Source organism: Callospermophilus lateralis, chromosome 18 (genome assembly GCF_048772815.1).
Source record: "Callospermophilus lateralis isolate mCalLat2 chromosome 18, mCalLat2.hap1, whole genome shotgun sequence".
Lineage (NCBI taxonomy): Eukaryota > Metazoa > Chordata > Mammalia > Rodentia > Sciuridae > Callospermophilus > Callospermophilus lateralis.
The window spans coordinates 17,815,160-17,836,220 of NC_135322.1; the positions used below are offsets into that span (position 1 = coordinate 17,815,160).

At 57.5% G+C, this 21,061-nt stretch overlaps 2 protein-coding genes across 6 annotated transcripts; one reads left to right on the forward strand and one right to left on the reverse strand.

Annotated features, from left to right (window-relative positions):
• Positions 1–192: 192 nt before the first annotated feature.
• Lgi4 (leucine rich repeat LGI family member 4) lies at positions 193–19,580 on the forward strand. Of its 3 annotated transcripts, none has more exons than XR_013089238.2 (11): positions 193–1,089; positions 1,428–1,499; positions 1,784–1,855; positions 3,035–3,106; positions 3,371–3,442; positions 3,633–3,802; positions 5,996–6,160; positions 6,236–6,741; positions 7,451–8,475; positions 18,365–18,434; positions 19,511–19,580. XR_013089238.2 is itself a non-coding variant. In XM_076839058.2 (9 exons), the coding sequence occupies exons 1-9, from the start codon at positions 899–901 to the stop codon at positions 7,763–7,765; spliced, it is 1,635 nt and encodes a 544-aa protein (XP_076695173.2). In that variant the 5' UTR covers positions 193–898; the 3' UTR covers positions 7,766–8,507. The 3 variants fall into 3 exon arrangements, 1 of the variants encoding a protein (XP_076695173.2); XR_013089239.2 differs by lacking the exon at positions 19,511–19,580 and adding an exon at positions 18,640–19,135; XM_076839058.2 differs by lacking the exons at positions 18,365–18,434; positions 19,511–19,580 and having other exon boundaries at positions 7,451–8,507.
• On the reverse strand, positions 9,390–12,640 carry Fxyd3 (FXYD domain containing ion transport regulator 3). Of its 3 annotated transcripts, none has more exons than XM_076838117.2 (8): positions 12,446–12,640; positions 12,184–12,236; positions 11,120–11,152; positions 11,010–11,033; positions 10,147–10,221; positions 10,032–10,068; positions 9,714–9,751; positions 9,390–9,611 (listed from the first exon to the last, which is right to left on the reverse strand). In XM_076838117.2, exons 2-8 carry the CDS (start codon positions 12,221–12,223, stop codon positions 9,592–9,594), a joined length of 267 nt encoding a protein of 88 aa, XP_076694232.1. In that variant the 5' UTR covers positions 12,224–12,236; positions 12,446–12,640; the 3' UTR covers positions 9,390–9,591. The 3 variants fall into 3 exon arrangements, with proteins under 3 accessions (XP_076694232.1, XP_076694231.1, XP_076961850.1); XM_076838116.2 differs by having other exon boundaries at positions 12,361–12,640; XM_077105735.1 differs by lacking the exon at positions 12,446–12,640 and having other exon boundaries at positions 12,184–12,354.
• Positions 19,581–21,061: the final 1,481 nt, after the last annotated feature.

Sequence of the window (21,061 nt, forward strand, 5' to 3'; positions counted from 1 at the left end):
CTTAGGTTGAGGCTGGTTGCAGAGTAAATATTAAAAGGAGGTGGCATTGTCCTCGTTATGACATGGGTCCAGTCTCTGCCTGGAATGGTGGTGGGTATCTAAGGGGTTAATTTCCCGGGGGTGGGGGGTGGGGAGGCAGGGAGGTCTTGGGTTTGGGATAAGGCAACTGTCCTACCAAGCGTGGCCACCAGAGGGCGCAGCTGGACCTGAGCTGCCCCTGGGCCTCAGTGACAGGGACCACCACGCCCTCCTGGGGCCAGAAGGGGGCTGGCTGGGAGTGGCCAGGACCTCCCCCAGCTCTCAGGAGTGGCCTGTCCTCCACTCCCCCTCCAGTCTGCCGGGTCATTCAGTCCCCACCCGGGTGACATCCTCCTCACAGTCCCTGGGTGAGGTTGAGTGGGGGATTCTGGGGAGGGGGCTGGCTGGGAGTGGCCAGGGCAGCTCCATCCTTGGTGGCCCCACCCCCTCCCAAAGGCCTTTCAGTCCCTTCCCCAGGCAGCTCTTCCTATGGCCTCTGACCCCCTCCTTCTCCCTACCCTGCTCGGCACGTCCCTTCCCCAAACCTTCAGGGAGAAGCAGGGAGCAGGCAGAGGGACAACAGGCCACCAAGACAGGGCCCTGCAGAGACAGACAGACAGACACAAAAGACATAAGGAGGGACGGAAGTGGGCAATGGACTGATACAGACAAAGACAGGGAGAGGCAGAGAGAGTCACAGAAAGTCAGAGACCGCAGGACACAGGGAGAAGGGCCGGCTGAGGGACCGGGACGAGGGCGCAGAGCAAGGTCAGGGTGCGGAGCCCAGCAGGCAGCTGCAGGGGCCTCTGGCAGAGGAGATGTAGTGGCCTGGGCCAGGCTGGCTGCGAGACAAGTGGTGCCTCGGCCGGGGGCAGGGGGCATGGGACGCTCGGGCATCCTGCTGCTGCTGCTGCTGCTGCTGCTGCTGCTGCTGGCTGGGCCAGGGGTGGGGGTGGCCTGGAGGCCCCCAAAGGGCAAGTGTCCTCCACGCTGCTCCTGCTCCAAAGACAGCGCCCTGTGTGAGGGCTCCCAGGACCTGCCAGAGAGCTTCTCCCCGACGCTGCTGTCACTGTGAGTGTGGGCCCTCCTGGGCCTCAAGGTGGGCGCAGGATCCTGGGCCTCCGGGGGCAGGGCGGGGTAGGCGGGGGCCCACCTGATCCTGGGCAGCAGAGGCTGTCGGGATGCCTGCCCAGGGGCTGCTGGGACCTGGGATGGGGCAGGAGGTGTATGGGGACCTGGAAGGAGGGATGGCCAGGGACTGGGCTGAGCGCTTGCCAGACCCTCACCACCCAAAGGGGAAGCGCACGCGGGTTCAGGTGCAGGCCAGGGCGTGGGGCCGCGGTGGGCTCTGGGTTGGGGACCAGAGCGCCCGAGTGGTTTTCTCCTCACGGCCACTGCCACGTTCCCAGCTCACTCGTGAGGACTGGAGTCACCCAGCTGAAGGCCGGCAGCTTCCTGAAGGTGCCGTCCCTGCACCTGCTGTGAGTGGGCCCGGCCGAGCGGCAGGGAGGGAGTGGGTGTCTTGCACGTGCTTGTGGGGTATGGGCACATGTGGCCACGGGGGTGTCCATGCACAGGAGAGGGTGTGCGCACACGTGTGTCCCTGTCAGAGTCCCTCTGTCCCTGCACGTAGTCCCCCCACATGCATGTGAGTGTTCCTGTGCCTGATGGGGCTAATGGAGGGGGGCAAGGCCAAAATGTCAGAGAGGGGTCCTCGTCAGCGAGGGGTCCTGAACCCCAGCAACCGCCTTCTCGCCCCCTGCAGCCTCTTCACGTCCAATTCCTTCTCTGTGATTGAGGACGACGCATTTGCCGGGTTGTCCCACCTGCAGTACCTGTGAGTGAGGCCGGGCTGGGGGCAGGTGGGCTGGGAGGAGGAGAAGGGGCTTCTGGTGGCGCCCAGAGTCGGAGACGGTAGGGACGGTGGGTCTGCAGTGGAGGTGTCTGGACAAGGCCCTCAGACCTGCTCCTGGGGCCATGTGAGGGCCCCAGATCAGCTGTGTCGTCCGGGGCTGCTCACCTGCCTCTCTGTGCTTCAGATCCGCAAAGCACCCAGATAGCCAGGCTCGGTTTCTGGCCCCTCCCGACTCGCGAGCACTCGGGGAGGATACCAGCGGGAGGAAATGTTTGGAATGAGCAGGAAACAGCTCCCAGTAAGGAGTTGGCGGCAGCGTGATGTCCGTACTGATTGGTGATGGCAGTGGTGAAGGGAGGGATGCCGTTGCTGACGCCAGTGGAAGTGGTGGCCTTGTCAGTGCTGCTGACAAAACATGGCAAACCTCGCGGTGACAGTTCTGTTGGTGGAACTGATGATCAAAGCCTGCGGGCGGTGCTAGAGACGGTCACCAGGCCTGTGGGCACTGGTCAGTATGCACTGATGTTGGTGTCAGTGGTGGCTTGGAGCAGGACGCCGGCGTCAGTGTTCATGACAGTGTTGTTGGTACTGGGGTTTTCACCGATGACAGAGGTGTCTTACGTATACAAGCTGTGACAACGATGGCACTGGCGGTGGGTGACCAGAGTGTTGGGGATAGTGGCGACGCTGGTGCTGATGCTGGATCATGGAGGCGGCGTTGGTGAGGGTGGTGGCTGGATGTGGGGTGTTGGTCATGAAGCCTGGTTGCTGGTGAGGTTCATCGGTGTCATCCGCCTGGGGTTCCATGATGGACGTTGACAATGGACGTGTGTGCCGATATTGGTGGCCTGTGTGGTGCTGGGGACGATGGCAGTTATTGGTGGTAGGGTAGGTGATGGTGATGGTGGCATGGGTGTTGAGATGCAGGCACTGGTACTGGTCATAAGGGATGATAGTGGGACCAGTGCTGATGACGGTGACAATGGCCACAGCGTCCATGTGAGGCTGGCTCCGGTGACCGTGGATCAGGCCTTCAGGGGGGACAGGTTTCTGGGGAGGCTTTCCCTGGGACTGCCCGAGGTGCTGGGGAGAATGCAGGACCGCGTGGCCTCTGAGTCCCCTGCCCCGTGGGCCTCCCCTCACCCGGCCTCCCCTCCACAGCTTCATTGAGGACAATGAGATCGGCTCCATCTCCAAGAACGCGCTCCGCGGACTCCGCTCGCTCACACACCTGTGCGTGCCTGTCCTGCCTCCTCCCGGGCATCCCCTCCATGGCACCCCCCTCCACGGGAACCCCCTCCTCCACCGCACCCCACCCTCCTCTACGACACCCCCCTCCATGGCACCCCTCCTCCTCTATGGCACCCCTCCTCCTCCATGGCACCCCGCTCCTGCACGCCCTCCGCCCTCCTCCACGGCACCCCCACCCCGGCACCCCCACCCCGGACACAGCGCCTCCTGGCAGCTGCGGATGGCTCCTTCTTCTGTCCCCTCCAGAAGCCTGGCCAACAATCACCTCGAAGTCCTGCCCAGATTCCTGTTCCGGGGCCTGGAAACCCTGACTCATGTGTGAGGCTCCGGGGGTGCGGGGTGTGGGGGGGGTGGCTGGGGGCGGGGCCTGGCGTTGTGGAGGCGGGGCTGGGTTGGCAATGGTTGCAATGGTTCTGACGTATTTTCCATGCCATCTGGGGACCCCAGGGGAGGGGGCAGGGTACGTGGCCTCCGAGGGTCGCAGCCCCTTCCTGGCCTCTTGCACCAGGGACCTCCGCGGGAACCCGTTCCAGTGCGACTGTCGCATCCTTTGGCTGCTTCAGTGGATGCCAACCGTGAACGCCAGCGTGGGGACGGGGACCTGTGCAGGCCCCGCTGCCCTGACTCACATGCAGCTCCACCACCTCGACCCAAAGACCTTCAAGTGCAGAGCCATAGGTGGGGGCTTTCCCAGTGGGGAGGGAGGGACTGCAGGGTTCCCAGGAGAAGGCAGGAGATGGGGGGACTGGCTGCCAGGCCTGAGGAGCTGACCTCCCTCCCTGCCCTGCCATTTCCTGGCTGCACATGGCATCACCACCCTGAGCCTCAGTCTCCTTGTCTGTAGAATGGGGATAATAAACAGTGACATAGGATTGCTACAAGGATTCCATGATATGTCTCCGCCTGCCCAGCACTGGACCCAAGGCCTGGGGCAGAAGCTCTCAAATGTTCACTCTCATCGTCCTTAATATAAAGTCACTTACTTGTAAAACACTTTCTTTCTTTTTTTCTTTTTTCTTTTTTTGGTGGTGGTGCTGGGGCTTGAACCCAGGGCCTGTCATGCGAGGCAAGCGCTCTACCACCTGAGCTACACCCCAGCCCAACATTTTCTTTCTATTGTGCTAAAAACTGCATATGCCAATCCCCTCACTTCTATTTTCTTTTGCTTTTCCATAAATACATTTTGGTGACTCTGTGGGTATCGGCCAAGGCAGAAAGCACAGCAGGGACAAAGACAGCCCAGGTCTTGGCTTCCCAGAGCCCACGCCCAGCCCCACACAGTGACCGCCCAGGATGATCAGGGCCAGGACGGGCAGTCGGAGGCAGAGGGGCCCGGGGTGGGATGGGGGAGCACAGTCAGAGAAATAAGGCCAGGACCGAGGCCGTGGGAACTGAGGAGTCCAGAGCCAGGGCCGGGGTCACACAGAGCTGAGCGGGAGTCAGGAAGGGCTTCCTCAAGGAGTGGACATTTGAAGTGTCCTTACACAGATGCCATTAATATAACAACAGTGATTGTAACATTATCTACTGTGAGACATGTTTGTGGTGAGTGGGACTCACGGAGAAAGGGGACTGAGCACAGCGATTTAGTTTATGTTTTTTTGAAGGGGAAGGGGGTGCCTCAGATGCAACCCAGGGCTTCCCACCTGCTAGGCAAGCGCTGTACCACTGAGCCCCATCCCCAGCCCATCATTCACTCTTGATTCAGTTATTCGACGAATACTTTATCCACTAAAGTATGCTGCAAACAAACAGACGACACATTCTGAGCACACAGGGAGTCGTGAGGGAGGCGAGCTCTTTCTGTCTTATAGCGTGGAGTCAGAGAAGCCTTCTCTGAAGACAGCATTAGATCTGAAGTTAGCTACTGGAAAAGGAGAGGGAAGGGCACTGCGTGGAGAGGGGACAGCGTAAACGGTGGCCCCGAGGCAGCCTAGAGCCGTTTGAGGATCAAAAGGCCAGTGTGGCTCAGGTGATGCCTGAAGGGAGAGACTAGAGACGAGGTCTAAGTTGGCAGGGGCCCCACCATGGAGGACTTTGACAGGCACAGACAGCACGATCGAGGGGGAGCCATGGAGGATGTGGCCCAGGCATGGACATGATTTGATGGGCATTTTTAAAAGAACCCTCTTTGGCTGGCCATCACTGCTTCCACCTTGGCACCTGGGATCTGGACGTGCAGGGTGACGTAGTATATGCTGGAGTCACAGCATGGCATCCACTAACGACCAGTACCTTGCTAGGCCAGATACCATAAAGCTAAGTGGTTGTAACAAAAAGCCCGAAATACCACAAATTGAAGAGGTGAGCAGAGGTGAGCTGCCCAGGTGGGTGCAGCAGCTCCTGGGTACTGTCCTTGTTTCCATGGTTGAACTCAGGTTTGATGCTTCCATGTGCATCAAACACATGGAAGGAGGGGAATGAGGTTTGCACCAGCAAGTGAAGCGTACATTCACGCTTCTGCTCCTGTCCATCGGGACTTGGTCCTGACATGACCACACCTAACCTCCAGGGAGAGTGCTCCTGGGGGTGCCAGGATAATGTGGCTTCCAGCTGAGCAGCCTGCCGGCTGCCTGGACCACTGAACCTCTGTCGCTTCATCTTTAGAGATCATGACAGAGCGCACCTCACTGGAATGTCGTGAAGGCCAGTGAATGACTAAGTAGCCGTTTCGGAGGGATCATTTGATGAGGCCACTCAGCTTAGAAAATCACCGAGTTAACCCTGCCATAGACAAGAGGACTCCACTCCATGTCCCTGTGGGGTGAACGCCATGAATGGGGCCCTCCTTTCAGAGCTGTGCAAATCCAGGCTCAGCAATGAGGACCCTGGGGTCCCCGGGCCTACCTGACTCTCTCCTGCCGCCCCCAGAGCTGTCCTGGTTCCAGATGGTGGGGGAGTCGGCGCTGGGGGTGGAGTCCTTCTCCTACCAGGGGGAGCCCCACATCATCCTGGCCCAGCCCTTCGCTGGCCGCTGCCTGATCCTCTCCTGGGACTATGGCCTGCAGCGCTTCCGGACGGAGGATGAGCTGCCGGGTGAGTGCTCGCCCTGTCCCTGTCCCCTGTCTGCCCTCTGCCCCTGGACCTGACAGCCTGCTTGCTCCCCCTCAGCGCCCTCCGTGGTGTCCTGCAAGCCCCTGGTGCTGGGCCCGCGCCTCTTCGTGCTGGCTGCCCGACTGTGGGGAGGATCCCAGCTGTGGGCACGGCCGGGCCCCGACCTGCGCCTGGCCCCGATGCAGGCACTGGCCCCCCGGCGGCTGCTGAGGCCCAACGACGCAGAGCTCCTCTGGCTGGACGGGCAGCCCTGCTTCGTGGTGGCCGATGCCTCCAAAGCGGGCAGCACCACACTGCTGTGTCGGGACGGGCCCGGCTTCTACCCACGCCAGAGCCTGCACGCCTGGCACCGGGACACGGACGCCGAGGCCCTGGAGCTAGACGGCCGGCCCCACCTGCTGCTGGCCTCGGCCTCACAGAGGCCGGTGCTCTTCCACTGGTTCGGTGGCCGCTTCGAGAGGCGCACGGACATCCCAGAGGCTGAGGATGTCTATGCCACACGTCACTTCCAGGCTGGGGGGGATGTGTTCCTGTGCCTGACGCGATACATCGGGGACTCTATGGTGAGGCTGGGCCCAGTGTGTGTGTGCGTGTGGGTGGGTGGGTGGGGGCTGTAAACTGATGTGGCCTCACATGCTGACCTTTGAACTCTGATCCCATCCCAACGGTGACTGCAAGACTGTGGCCCCTCAGGGCTATCTGTGTCTAAATCACTCCCCAAGATTCTGATTCTACCCCCTAAATTTGGCTCTGCATCCTAGACACCCTCCAGGACTGACTTTAGCCCCAGCCCCTGTGCCCCGCATCCTGACAAGGCTCCTCTGAGCCTGATGCAGATGTTGGGTCCTGCCCTCCCTCTCTAGCACTGTTTTTCCAGAGCAAGGGTCTCTGGTGGGGAACAGACTGGGACAAGAACAGGAACTAAGGCCCAGGAAGGAGGCTGGAGAGGGTGGAGGCTGGAGAGGGTGGAGGCTGGGCCAAAGTGCATTAACAGGAGTGGGCAGCATATACAGCTATTGTAGGTAAAACTCACAGGTAGCCTTGCTGATCCGTGTAGTGTGGGGCCGAGGGAAAGCGCAGGGTTGGCTTACAGCTCACAACTGACTTAGCAGCCTGAGCAGCTGGATGCACACTGATAGGATTAAGCAGCTGTGGGAGTTTCAGGAAGTACAGGCCTGTTTCCAAGCGTTCCAAGTTCTCTAGACCCTCAGGATGACAGGAAGACCTGTCCCTCCCAAGGCCCCAGGCCCTAACTGGCCACCTTCTCCCCAGGTCATGCGCTGGGACGGCTCCATGTTTCGCCTGCTGCACCAGCTCCCTTCACGGGGCGCCCACGTCTTCCAGCCTCTGCTCATCGCCAGGGACCAGCTGGCCATCCTAGGCAGCGACTTTGCCTTCAGCCAGGTGCTTCGCTTTGATCCCGACAAGGGGCTCCTGGAGCCACTGCAGGAGCTGGGGCCTCCTGCCTTGGTGGCCCCCCGTGCCTTTGCCCATGTCACCTTAGCGGGCAGACGCTTCCTATTCGCGGCTTGCTTCAAGGGCCCCACGCAGATCTACCAGCATCATGAGCTGGACCTGAGTGCCTGAGACTGGGCAGGACTCTAGACATGGCCGAGGGCTGGCGTGGGGGGCCTTGGCATCTGGATGACCTGTTGGCTGGCCTTCCGGCCCCACTTGGGGGTAATGACCAGTCCTGTGAGATGCTGACCACAGGCCAAGTTCATCAGCTCCAGGTCCAAACCCTAGCCCACCTCTTGGAGGAACTGCCACTGGGAGACATGGAAGTCCCAGCCTGAACTGCCCTCCCAGTCGGAAACAATATCTACTCAGGCTGCTAAGTCAGAGTTGTGAGCTCTGAGCCCTGCTCTCGGTGACTTGGAAGCTCAGGCTGGGGCACCGCTTGGAGCCCAAACACCGAAGTCAAGGGGGGATGCGCAGAGCCAGAGAGGTCTGGAAGTTCCCCCATCAACGACTCCCACCCAACCTGCTCCCTGCGAAAGCTCCAAAGACAGAATTCCTTTCCCTTCCAAATTCAATCCTGCCAATCGCTTTCATGGAGTCCTGCCCGGCCCCGTGACGTCACAGTTGCTGGGCAGTTTTTCCTGCCAGACCCGTTCCTTCTCTCAGCTGCTGAGGCGCACGTCTGCTGCCAGAGGCGGTGGCCTCGCGTTTCGTTCCTCTTGCGCGTGCGTGCGCAGGCGGGAGCGGTGTGGGGAGGGGGGAGAAGTTGGGATTGGAGAGGTGCACTTGAAGCGCGGGTACCCCTCCCCGAAGGGCGACAGGGGAAAGGACAGAAGGTACGAGTTCAATAAATGCGCTGGGCACTAACTACGCTGCCCGTTGTTGTGGGGTCATTGGGAGAGGGGGTCTTGTGAATGGCATGGGGGCTGGGGTTGACCCTAGAGTCCTGTCATGGCCAGGGGGAAGGCATTTTGGCTCTTCACGGGGTCTCTAAGGAGAGTGGGTCATGGGATGTTCAAGAGATAGAAGGGTGTGATCAGAGGGCAGGTCGCTAGTTTATTGCGGTCTCTATTTAGAGGTCATGTCCCAGGGCTTTGTAGGAGATATTATTGGATGTTTTGAAGGGTTTGGGGCATTTTGTGGGAACATTTAGGTTGGATACTGGGGAGACTCCTGGGAGTTTAAGGCTCAGAGAAGATTCTCACATCCTGTGGCCATTAGATACTATTAAGGGTGTTATAGGGAATCATTTAAAGGTCTCATTGGGACATTTGGAAAGTTCTCCAGTGAGGAGACCCTAGGGGTCTTACTGTTACAATCATAAAATTGAGCACTCCCTGGTGGTGGGATAATTCCTTATCCTTGTTTTCCTGGGATGGTCCCAGTGTTCACCTGAGCGCCCAGCATCCAGGGGTTAGGGCTCTCTTGCATCACAAAGTGTCCCCCATTAACACTGGAACATCTTAAAGTGCACACAAGGCTCCCACGGCCTGGAGGCAAAGAGCAGGCCCCGTGCCCTCTAGCAGGCTATGAGAAAGAGCAGAGGACAGGCTTTTCCCAGCTAAGACCCGCCCGCCAGCTGCCTGCCAACCCGCAGCCACCTCCCCCAGGCCCCGCCCCGCCCCGGCCGGCCCCGCCCTCGTCCGGCCACGCCCTCGTCCAGGCCCCGCCCTCTCCCAGGCCCGCCCAGGGCCCGCCCTCGCCCCGCCCTCTCCAGGCCCCGCCCTCGCCCAGGCACACACGGTGAGTCTGCAGGCTACCCGGGCGGCAGGCCGGATGGTTTTGTATTAAAACATTGAACAAAGAGCTCCCTCCCGGTAGCCTTGAGGCGAGGCCCCAGCAAGGCAGCCTGGGGAGGGGCGGGAGGATGTTACCCTGGAGTTCAGGCTCCTGTGGACAGCCAGGATTTGGGGACAAAGACAGGCCCTCGTGTTCCTTCAGCTGGTCCAACCTCAGCAGTTGTGGGCAGAGCCTAGGAGAGGGGATGGGATTAGCCTGGAGGGTGGATGGAGTTCTTTGTCCCCACCCCCTCCTTGACCCCTGTCCCCCTCAGTCCACGCTGATCCTGTCTTACCCGGAGTGATGAGAGGTGGGGCATCCCCTGGCCGGTGACTAGGGGAGAAAAAAGGTGGTGAGATTCACCTCCACCCGTTTGTCCTCTCCCTCAGGTGAGAGGAGTCTGCTCAGCCAGACCTGGCTTCCTGGCTATTTTCCAGGAACCAAAGCATTTCAGAATTTGGGACCTTTGGGGAATTATTAGCTATGAACCATGAACCTTAGAGATAGGCGTGGCAGAACCCTGAGTCTTATCCTCTTGGGGGAGACTTGAGAGGCTCTTTCCCCCTGAAGAGTGTTTATTCTGCAAGAGGCGAGCAGGCAGGAACCGCCTTACCTGGGCTTTGGGCTGAATCTGCATTTGCACTTTCCACCTGTTGGGAGAGTGAGCAGTCAAGGGAGGGGACTCCAGGCTTCGCCCCGCCCACTGCCCCGTCAGCCCCTGCGCTCACTCATGAGGACAATGATGCCGATGGCGCACAGGACGCCTGCACAGATGAGTCCTCCGACCCGAAGGCTGTACCAATCTGGGAGAAAATCAGAGGGGACTTCAAGACCAACCCGGTCCTTTCTATCCATCGCCCTATCCACTTGACAAATAGGTACTGATCACCCACCGTGTGCAGGGCACTGGGGATAGAGAACAGAACAGAACCCAAGCCTGACGGTGCACACCTTCCAGTTTACACCCAGGCAAACAAGATATTTCTTGTCAGGTCAGGTGGAGATAAAGCCATCTGAAGGAAAATAGCCAGGGCTGGGAACTGTGAGTCAGAAGACAGCTGTTTTAGAGAGAGTGGTTAGGGAAGGGCTGAGAAGCAGCCATCTGCAGGAGGTGAAGAAAAGAGCTTGTGGACATATGATAGGAAGTGCTCCAGGCAGGGGGATCAGCAGGTGCAAAGGTCCTGTGGCTGGCAGTTGTCTTCTGTGTCTGAGGACCAGCAGGAGGACGGTGTGGCTGGAGCAGGAATGAGGGACAGTGGAGGAGGTGAGGGCAGAAGGACAAGGGGGAGCAGAACAGTGGAACCTGGTGGGAGAATGCTGACGTGGGTAGAGTCCCTCACCTCTTCCAGGAAGTCTTTCATGTAAGCCCTTCTCCTAACAGTTGGTTTGAACCTAATGGCTTCTTGTGGTCTGCCCTCGCTTTCTGAGTGTATGTAACTACCTTGCTGGATGAGAATCTTCCCCCAGGCCATGCTGCCGCCTCTTGTTCCCGTGTCCCACATCTGACCCTCCACCCACCCTGTGTGGGGACTTGGACACAAAATGGCATGGGGGATTGGGGGAGACCAAGAAGCGGGGCACGAGCTCTCACCATAGTAGAAAGGACTGTTTTTATCTGCAAGGAAAGAAAAAAAGAACATGAATCAAAGACAACAGCAGTTCGCAGTGGTCCCAGGGGTGGGTGGGGGACCTCTGACTCACCTTCCGGGTCGTTGGCGTCCAGTGCAGGCAGACCTGGCGGGGACCAGAGGGAAGGAGGGAGATGGTGATGTGTGGAAGGTCCAGGGAGCCTTGGGAGAGGGTCCCTGGGGCACAGGGAGTCCCAACCCAGTCTCACTGCCTTGGCGTCCCATCATGGAGACATGGACTCGCCCACTCACCCCCACACCTCTGAGTCACACCAGCCACTTGTCACCTTAAATGGGTTCTACTCTGGGTGGCTTTGGGCCACCGTTCAGTTGCCTGTTTCCAGACACATGGCTGATCCACACCTCCTGCAGAGGTGGGGGGACTTTTCTTATCAAGGCGACATATGGCTTTGGTTCCAAGGCTGGGTTCCCCCCAAGCCAGCCATATCCATCACCTCCCTTCCTGATTCTGCCACATCCCCCCCACTTTCCATGCCTACCCTGAACGGAATGCCAGCCCTGCCCAAAGCAACAGAGAAAGAAAAATGCAAAAGAAAGCAAAGGGCTAAGATTAAATTCTGTTCCAAGCAGCCGACTGCCCCAGCTCTGGACCTCAAACTCGCTGCTGAAGGGAGATGAATTATTTTTAATCATATTTGAAGCACACGCCCCGTGCGGGCTGTACCGAGCACGGTTCTAAGTGCTTTTCAAATATTAACTCGCTTAATCCTTGAAATGACTCTGCCAGCGGGTGCTCCCACTCTCCTCATTTTGACAGATGGGGAGACTGAGGCGCGGGGTGTTCTGGTCATTTCTACTGCTCGGCTCGGCTGCCAGCAGCCTCTTGGAATAGTTTAGGGGTGCCTTAGCGACACAGCCCTAGGCCCTGTCTCCTCAGAAGGTTGACAGTTGACAGGGGGATGGGAAAGACGGTGGCTTTCTAGCTGTGTGGGCCGCTGCTAAGAGAGGCCTTGACTCTCCTTGTGTGTCCCTGGAAATCATGAATAGGACCCTACGTCCCTAATAGTGACCGGCTCCCCAGGGGAAGTAGAAAAATGCAGACCCGCGCACACCCACAGGCTTGGCACCACCTGGCTGGGGTCCAGGGGAAAAGACGGCTCAGGGCCTGGGACTCACCTGCCAGGAGGACGAACAGCCCGAGAGCCACCTCTCGCATGTTGAGGATGGACCTACAGGAGGCCAGGAAGCAGGCGCAGCGTTAGCAGGGCCCCGGGGGGTGTGCGTCCCTGCCTCTGGCTCCCTGCGCCCTCCTCCCCGGCCTTCCGCCCAGAGAAGCCTGGCCCTGAGACTGACCCGGCTGAGACAGGAAGGAGGCCCAAAGTCAGGTGGGGGTGGGGAAGGTCTCAGGCCCGATGAGGAAACAGCTTCCTCAACCCACCGGGCAGGGACCGAAGGCCTCAGTAGTCACTCTGGCAGCCGAGCAAGGGAGCCCGCCTGTTCTCTCCACCTTCCAGGTGGGGAAACTGAGGCTCTGAGAGGTGACCGTTGGTGCCCAAGGTCACTTGGCCAGGAAGCAGGATTGCAACCAGGCCTGGCTCCCTGGTGGCTGTTCCTAACTCCGGGCTGTCAGGGCCTCGGGGTGTTTGGGAAAGCGGGTGTCAGGAGCCAGGTGGCAGCAGGCCCGGGTGCTGGGGAGTGTCTCCCGTAGACAGCTCAGAGCCTGCCCGGCTCTGCCCAGACTTTGCAGGCCTCAGACGGGGGCTGAGCTTCCCCTCGGGCTGCAGGGCAGGGTGGAGGGAGGAGAGAAGCCAGGCTGGGGCAGGGGGCTGGGGAGGACAGACTGGGCTGGCACTGGGGGCAGCCCAGCTCCACCTTCTGTCCCCACGGTACCCTGCCCGCCTGGGCCCCCACTTAGCCCATCCTCGACCCTTGTCCTCCCCAGCCTTGGCCTCCTGGCCCTTCCCAGCCCTGCTCCTGGCCCATACCTTCCTCCCCGTCCCTGGCAGCGGGCCCCTCTTCCCCAGGTAGGGCTGCCCAGCACCTGGGACACTTCCCCTCCCTCCCTGGCCCAGTGTCAATCTTGTGCCCACCGTGGGTACCTGCAGTAAGCCCTGCCCGCTCTACCCCCTCACGTGTCATGGGAATCCTGATGGCAGGAGCTGAACCCCCGACCACCCTGCGCTGGACACTGCCCAGAGGCCTCACTGTGCTCTCAACCCTCAGCAACCCCTGAGGCCAACCGCCATCTCACTGATGACAGCACACATGCTCAGAGAGGACGCGCTGGGCGGCTGGGGGTGCAGGTCTGTCCTGCATGTTCACGGCTCTTCCATCTCCCTCTCCACCTCCCTGGCCTGGGAATGTCACAGCTCCCCTGTGACACTGGCTCACAGTCATTTTAGCAGGAGCATTCATTGCTCTCCGGAAGAGACTGTAGCTTTGGGGAACGCTGTTCAGACATCTAGACCCCAGAAAGCATCTGCGGGGAGCTGGAGTGGCAGGACTTCAGATGGCTGGGGAGCCAATCTGCAGAGGCCTGTGTGTTGTCTAAGGCTACCTCATGAGGTTCTGTCACTCCTTGTTGACACAAACACTGGCAATAATAGCTGGTGCTTGCTGAGAGCCCGCCCCACGTGGCGCTGTCCTCGGCTCTTGATATGGTTCATTTAGATCACCTTCACAGCTTGATGGAGCTGGCACTATCATGATCCCACACTGCTGTCACAAACCCTGTCACCCCTGAGAATTCCACTTGATACCATATGCTTTGCATCCTGGGACTGCTGGGTCTCTCCTCTTCCTCTCACCACGGACCTCTCTCCAAGCACCCCCTGGCCTGCCAGGCTCCACGGTCCCCCCACACCCATGAAATCACCCTGCACCCAAGACTGGGGAGGGAGGAACTGACGGATCCCTCAGCTGCACCCTCCGGGCCATGGGGGTCTCACACCAGCCAGAGGGCTGCATCTGCCACCTGCCCGCTGTTGTCCCCTCTGTTCTTCCAAACTGGTGGCCAACGACCACGACTTCAGGGGTGTGCAGAAAGACCCCTCCTCTCCGTGTCCCTGAAGTCTAACTCACTCCCTGTTTTCCGGCTTCCCCTGGTGGCATCCTCTCCTTTTCCTGGAGGTCTGTAGATCCACACGCCTCCCGCCATGCCCCGAAATACCCCCCATCTACTTAACTACCCCGGCCACCCCGACACCCCAATCCTGACACTTCTGTTCCGCTCAGACGTCCCCAGGTCCCACAGATGCTGCCAGTCTTTCCAGACCCCACCTACAGGTCTCACCCTGCCCTAGCTGCCTGGCTCAGTCCCTGTGAGGAGAATGAAGGGGGACGGTCACAGAAAGGGAGGGGACTTCCTCCAATCCATCAGAAAAGGACCTTGGAGAGGGAAGGTCCTCAGGGGTCTTGCGGGAGAGGGCCCTGGTGCTCACCTGGTGCTGGCTCCTCTGGCAGAGCTGAGGTTCTGGGAGAAAGCCAGTTGCCAGTGGAGTCCTAGTTCTGCCTCTATCTGCAGCTGCCACGCCCTGAGCAAACCTGGGCAGGTAGAGAACAAGCCGGTCTCCCTAAGGCTGGGGGCTCCCCCCACCCCATTCCTGCTCTTAAAGAGACAGCTCCACCCCCTCCCCAGTCACGGCCACAGGTCACCAAGGGTTCAGCAGCCTCAGGTGAGGTGCAGGGAGAGCAGGATGGGCTGGGACTTGGTCCCTTGAATTAGGGGTGGGACTTTCTCTAATCTCCTGAAACCAGAAAGAGATCTTGGAGGGGGAAGGTTCTGGGGTCTCTGATGGCAGAGCCCCTGTCTGGCAAAGCTGGGGAGAGAGGTGACCCATCCACCTAACAACCAAACTTCTTTGGCTTGGACGGTGTGTTTTGCTTGGGGGAGGGATTACTGGCCACTATGGGGGGTTTAAAGTCCCTTCCAGGCCACATGTCTTTGTTGACACCATTTGAGGGTCAGTAGAAGATGCTGATATGACCAAGGTCGTGATGTGAAGGAGACACAGGGACACCAAATAAGGGTGCCTGGACCAGGCCACCACCCCCAGCCTGCCCTGGGAGAGAAGCTCCCTGGCCCTTGCTCCTCCCAAGGTGCTGGGAGCAAGGTTCCTGGGTCCATGGCCCGGTGCTAGGTGGGGGCTGCCTCCCACTCCAGAAGGTCGCCTGCCCTGTGCAAGGCCCTGTCCTTCTCTCTCCGGTCACCCCGCCTCACAGCATTCCTTCCGGCTGGGGTCTGTAGAGGCCCCCACATGGTCCCTGTTGGGGGTGCCCCCTCCCCCTAATTCCGCCTTCTTAGACAGAGGGACTTTTGTCTGGGGGCTGGAGAGAGAACAAGGCACTATTGAGCGGCTGGCAGAGGATTGGGGTCACGGGGAGGGGCAGGGCCAGGAAAGGGTGGCTCTGCACTGGCCACCAGCTGGACTCCAGGCGACCCCCAACACCCCCGTGGGGGAGGGGAGGAGGCCGCAGGCCCCAGGCCAGGGAGCCAGTGTTCTTGGGAGTGTGCAAAGCAGGGCAGGAAAAGGGTATTTGGGGTCGACTCAGGGAAGTGGGGGCAGGGAGAGGAACCCCAGCTTCTCATCAGGGAGGGGCAAGCCTTGCTGTTCCAGATACAAGCCTTCTGTTAGGATTTTCCCTCCAGCACTTTCTCAATTCCGGGGCCCAGACTAAACCAAGCTCCCGCCACCCCCGAGAGGGAGGGGCCCGTCCGCACAGGAGGGAGGGACAGTCAGGGCGCAGCTCAAAACAGAGGAGTGCGGGGAGAGAGAAGCAGAGGAACAAGGCCAGGGGCAGGACAGGGGTGGTGGCGGGAGGATCTGAGTCCAGCTAAGGGAGGCTTTGTGTCCAGTGAGAGAGCATCTCTTCCCTGGACGTCGAGTCTGGACCTCCTGGAGGCTGGACCTCCCTGAGAAAACCCCTAGGTGGGCTTGGGAGCAAGGTGGTGACGCCCTCTGCTGGAAAGTGTAGGAACTGCAGGCATCAGAGAGTGGCGGCAAGTGGGTGGGGACAGGAAGGACGCTCTACTCCGTCCTTCATCTCTACCCGTCTGCGCGCTCAGATGGCAGAGGCCAGGCAAGAATCCCGAAGGAGTGAAGCAGGACAGGTGTGAAACCGTAAAGCACCACGGCCACTGGGCAAACTGGAGACCACTGTCATATCCAAAAAGGTCGGAGCAAGTCCCGGTGGATGGAGGAGTGTCTCTCAGGGACCTTGCTAAGGGAACAAAGCTCCTACAGGGAAACTGCAGAGTGTGCCATCATTGTAAGGAGAAAACCGTTTTCATGCATACACTTGTAAGGCGTCTTTGGAAATCTGCCCCCATGGCTTTTCGGGGGAGGGGACATGGGAGGCAGGAGGACATCATGGAAGAGACTCCTCATCATATGCTCCTTGTACCTTTAGAATTTTATGTTTGGAAATGTGCATCTTAAAAAAAAAAAAAAAGGTTAATTAAAACCATTAAAAGATGGCATCTACAGTTCCAGCCAATGACCCAATGACCACCGTATTTTCCATAGATGTCAGAAATTTGGCCAGGTGCTGGGTTGCGCATCTGTAATCCCAGTGACTCAGGAAGCTGAGGCAGAAGATCACAAGTTTGAGACCAGTCTCAGCAACTTAGCAAGGCCCTAAGCAACTGAGTGAGACCCTGTCTCTAAATAAAATAAAACTAAAAAAAAAAAAAAAAAAAAGAAGAAGAAGAAGAAGGGCTGAGTTAACCATGGTTCGGTGGTTAAGCTCCCCTGGTTCAATCCCTGGTACAAAAGAGGAAGGAAGGGAGGGAGGGAAGGAGGGAATCAATTTGAATCTTGTGGGTGAATTCTCAATATTAAAAGCGAGCTAAGATTTATGTTAAATTATGAAGGTCAAACAAGACACAGTTAAGAGCAGGTTTCCGTCTGGGGGACCCTACCCATCAGCGACCTCTGTCAAGCTCATATTCTGAATCTTTCGTTGCCGTGGCCTTAGGTTCTGTTGGGCAGATGTTATAGGGTTTTTTGCTCAACCTAGGCCAATCATAAAACTCTTCCTAGGCTGGACCTGAACATGCCACAGCCTCTGGGCATTGGGCCAGAGCTGGGATTGTGGCCAGGAGGATGCTGAGACCCTGTGTACACAGACATCCAGGTCCCTGGCAAAGCTCCCAGGGAGTGGAGTTAGGTGTGGTCATTTCCCTCCTGTCGGGGTTGGGTCTCTTTGGGAGAGAGTCTTCCGGGCTGATTTGACTTCAGACATATTTAATGAGCACACAGGCATCCCTGAGCATCTGTGCCTAACAAGCCAGAAGCCCCTTGGGGACCAGAATGCACAGATGCTCAAGTTCCTAAATATAAAATCCAGTAGTATTTGCACAGAACCCATGAGATTCTTCCCACATGCTTTAAATCATCTCTAGATTCCTTACAATATCTAATACAATGTAAATGCTATGTGAATGGTTGTTGTACTGTTTTGTTTAGGGAATAAATGACCAGAAAAAAGTCTGTACCTGTTCGATACAAATGCAATTTTTTCCCTGAACACTTTCACTCTGTGGATGGTTGAATCCGTGGATGTAGCACGGCAGACACGAAGGGCTGACTGTACATATAACATATTTTATATATGGATGTATATTATGTAGATTATAAAATGACTTCAAGTGTTTCCCTCCATTTTGCTTTTGAAATCATTTGGTTCCCGAAGGACCTATGGAGACTCGGCTAACTTATAATTACTCAGAATCCTGGAAATTCTTGCAAAAATGAGAAAAAACAAACCTTCAGGCAGTTTTTGAATATTGCAAAGTTTTCAGGGACTAGAGACTAAAGCAGAGAATCAAAGTCATCTGGTGTTAGGCAGTCATGGATTTCAAAATTTTACTAATTTTCATTCAATAATTTGGTGGGTACTTTTTACGGCTGATTGCTTATGTGGGCTCTTGATCCTGGATGGGCCAGCCTCAGGGGTGGAGCCAGAGATGCCCCCACCCAGGATGTCCCACTTCCTGGGCCAGAAGGGGTCACAGAGACAGAGGGACAGGTGAATGTGGCTAGTCAGGCTCTATGCAGCTGTCCCCTGTGGTCTCAGGGGTCAGCATCTCTGGGAGAAGAGCAGGAGCCAAAGGAGGCGCTGTCCTGCCACCTGGGGCTGGTATGGCAATGGCTACTCCAGCCTGGCTTCCAGAGCCATGCACGAGGCGCCCCACGGGGTGACTGAGCATCTATGGGCCTCCCTGAGACACCCCCCCACCATGTTGCACGGAGATCAGAACCTGACAAAACAAGCGAGATACGTAGATTTTTATGATGAAAATCTCTGGATTTTTAAATATTGGTGGCTGACTTTGAATTTTCTTGACACTTTGTAGGACAAATGAAATGTGTCCTCTGGTCGGAAAAGGCCCTGGGGCCACTGCTTTGCGCTCCCCAGCTGAAGAGGTAGGCCAACTGGGGAGAGGCTCAGCGTCCCCCACCCCTGTTGTCATTCATCCTGCTCCAGACACCTCGGCCTCCCTGCGAGTTCTAGAACATTCCACAGAATGTCTGTGGTGCTTCTGCCCCAGAGATTGGCAGCTTTAGCTCCCTCTGCCTGGGATTTCCCCTGGGGTCTGCTTGGTTCATTGCTTCACTTCTTCCGTTCCAGGCACCGATGCCACCTTCTCCTGCCGCCTGCTCTGACCACCCCACGTACAGCCCCCACCTCCACCGGGCCCCATAACTGAATCCAGTTATTAAGCTTCTTTTAATTCACAAATTGCTATGGTTTGACTGTGTACCCTGAAGTTCATAGAGTTGGGATTTATTCCCGGGGGCAGCTGTGCTGAGGGAAGAGAATCTTAAGAGCTGATGAGGTCATGAGAGAGAGATGCGTTTTGCCTTATGGGAGTGGGTTAGTTATTGTGAGAACCGGTTATTCTAAAAGCAAGGTCGTACCCCTGTTCACTTTTTCTCACCCTCTCCTGCCCTTCCACCTTCTGCCATGGGATGATGCAACAAGAAGCCCTCACCAGATGCCAGTACCATGCTCTTGGACTTCCCAGCCTCCAGAACTGTAGGCTGAATCCATTTCTGTTCATTGTAAATTATAAACATTCCCATTTGGTGGCAGTAATTGAAGGGTCGTGTCTGTCTCCCTAGTGACCCTGACCCCATCTTTCCTTAATTTGAGACTTCACAAGAGAGAGTAGGGAAGAAGGAGACTCAAGGGTCCTTCTGGCCCCAGGACTGCGCCTGTCATCTCCTATCTTAATCCCATCTTGCACCTGGATGGCCGCCATGACAGATCCAGCCTCGGGGAGGCAACTGGGGATGGTTGGCACAGCAAAGACCCCAGGGCTGGCATCCTGTGTCCAGGAAGAGAGGGTATATCTGCCCACTTGAGGTGAAATGGTACCACTGAGGACATGCCTGCTCATGTTTTATGATTCCCTTCTGAAAAAAGCTCTGTTTGTCAACTGACTATAAGAAAAAACTGAATCTCTCTTTTTTTTTTTTTTTTTTTTTTTTGGTACCAGGGATTGAACTCGGGCACTCGATCACTGAGCCACATCCCCAGCCTTATTTTGAACTTTACTTAGACACAGGGTCTCACTGAGTGGTTTAGCACCTTGCCATTGCTGAGGCTGGCTTTGAACACTTGATCCTCCTGTCTCAGCCTCCCAAGCTGCCTGGATTACAGGCAGGCACCACTGTGCCTGGCTGAATCTCTTGTAAATGGCCAGGTAAGTGGGCAGGAAAAGATTTCTGACATAGAAGAATCTAGAAACAAACAAGCAAACAAAACAAAACACCTTATATATAAATAGAAATAAAGCCAAGGAGGCAAGATATTAAGAATTGGTGAATCTATGAAGGGCCTCTAAGTTCGTTATGTGGCTTATGTAACTTTTCTGTAGTCAAAAATATTCAAACTCAGCACTGAGAAAAAAAAATCAATAAAAATATAAAGTAATAAAACCACAAGATAAAAAATAATTCCGAGAGAATGGAGGAAAAAGGAAATTTAGAATCTGGTAACCTAAAAGTTAAACAGAATTTAATTGAATGTCAGAAATTACGCATTTATGCATGTTATACACCTACCAAATATTACACAGGGGTTGTTTTCCTTGTGGATAAAAGTCCCCGCCTCCCCAACATAATGTCTTATTTCCTCCTGGATCAGTTCACAGGCCGTGACCCCTCAGTGCCCGGGTCCACCCCTTCCTCGCTGGAGGTGACAACCCCGCTCTGGGCTGCCCAGCATTGTTCTCCCGGGGTCCCTGAGGCTCTGAGGCCTGAGCAAGTCAGAAGGGCAGGAAAAGGTTTCTGCGCTCAGGCTGAGGCTGGCAGGCTCCGCTGGCTGCAGAGGCCGGGCCGTGAGTCTGCAGTTCCGGGAGCTGCCTGGCACCCTCCGCCAGGGGAGGCGCTGGCTCCTGGGCCGCTGGCATCCTGGGGGCGTCCAGCTCAGCGGCCCCTGTCCCCTGCTGCTGCCTTGGCGTGCAGGGGCTGCACCCAGAGAGCCAGGAGCCCTACCGTGCCCTTAGAGACCCTTCTTAGACTCGCCCATTCTTAACATTTGGGGGTGCCAACTGGGACACTAGATCCTGGCACACGCGGCCAGCTGGGCCAGCACTATTCTCCCTGCAGAGGAGACTGTGACCCTTAGGCTCTGTCACTTGGGGGCAGATCACACCCTTCAGGAAAGGTCAGAGTGAGGATTCCCACCAGGATCCCCGTGCGGGGTGTGTGTGGGGGGGGGGCGATAAAGGGACAAGGAGGGTCCCTGGAACAGACAGCAGGGTTCAAAGAGCAGATAGGACCTCCGAGAGGATTTCCAGAACCAGCCACTGCCTCCACCCGACCAGCTGCCATCCCTCCTCCCTGGGCCCTGCTCCTGTCCCTGCCCCCAGCCTGTTCCCAGGGGGCCTGCGCCCTCCCAGGTGGGGGCCCCGCCCTGGCTGCTCCTCACTCCCAGTGAAGGCAAAAGCCCTGGGCACAGCAGTGACTCCCCAGCCGCTCTCCGACCTGGTCACCTGCTGCCGTCCTCCCCTCACTCACCCGCTCGCTGGGGGGCAGGGGGGGCG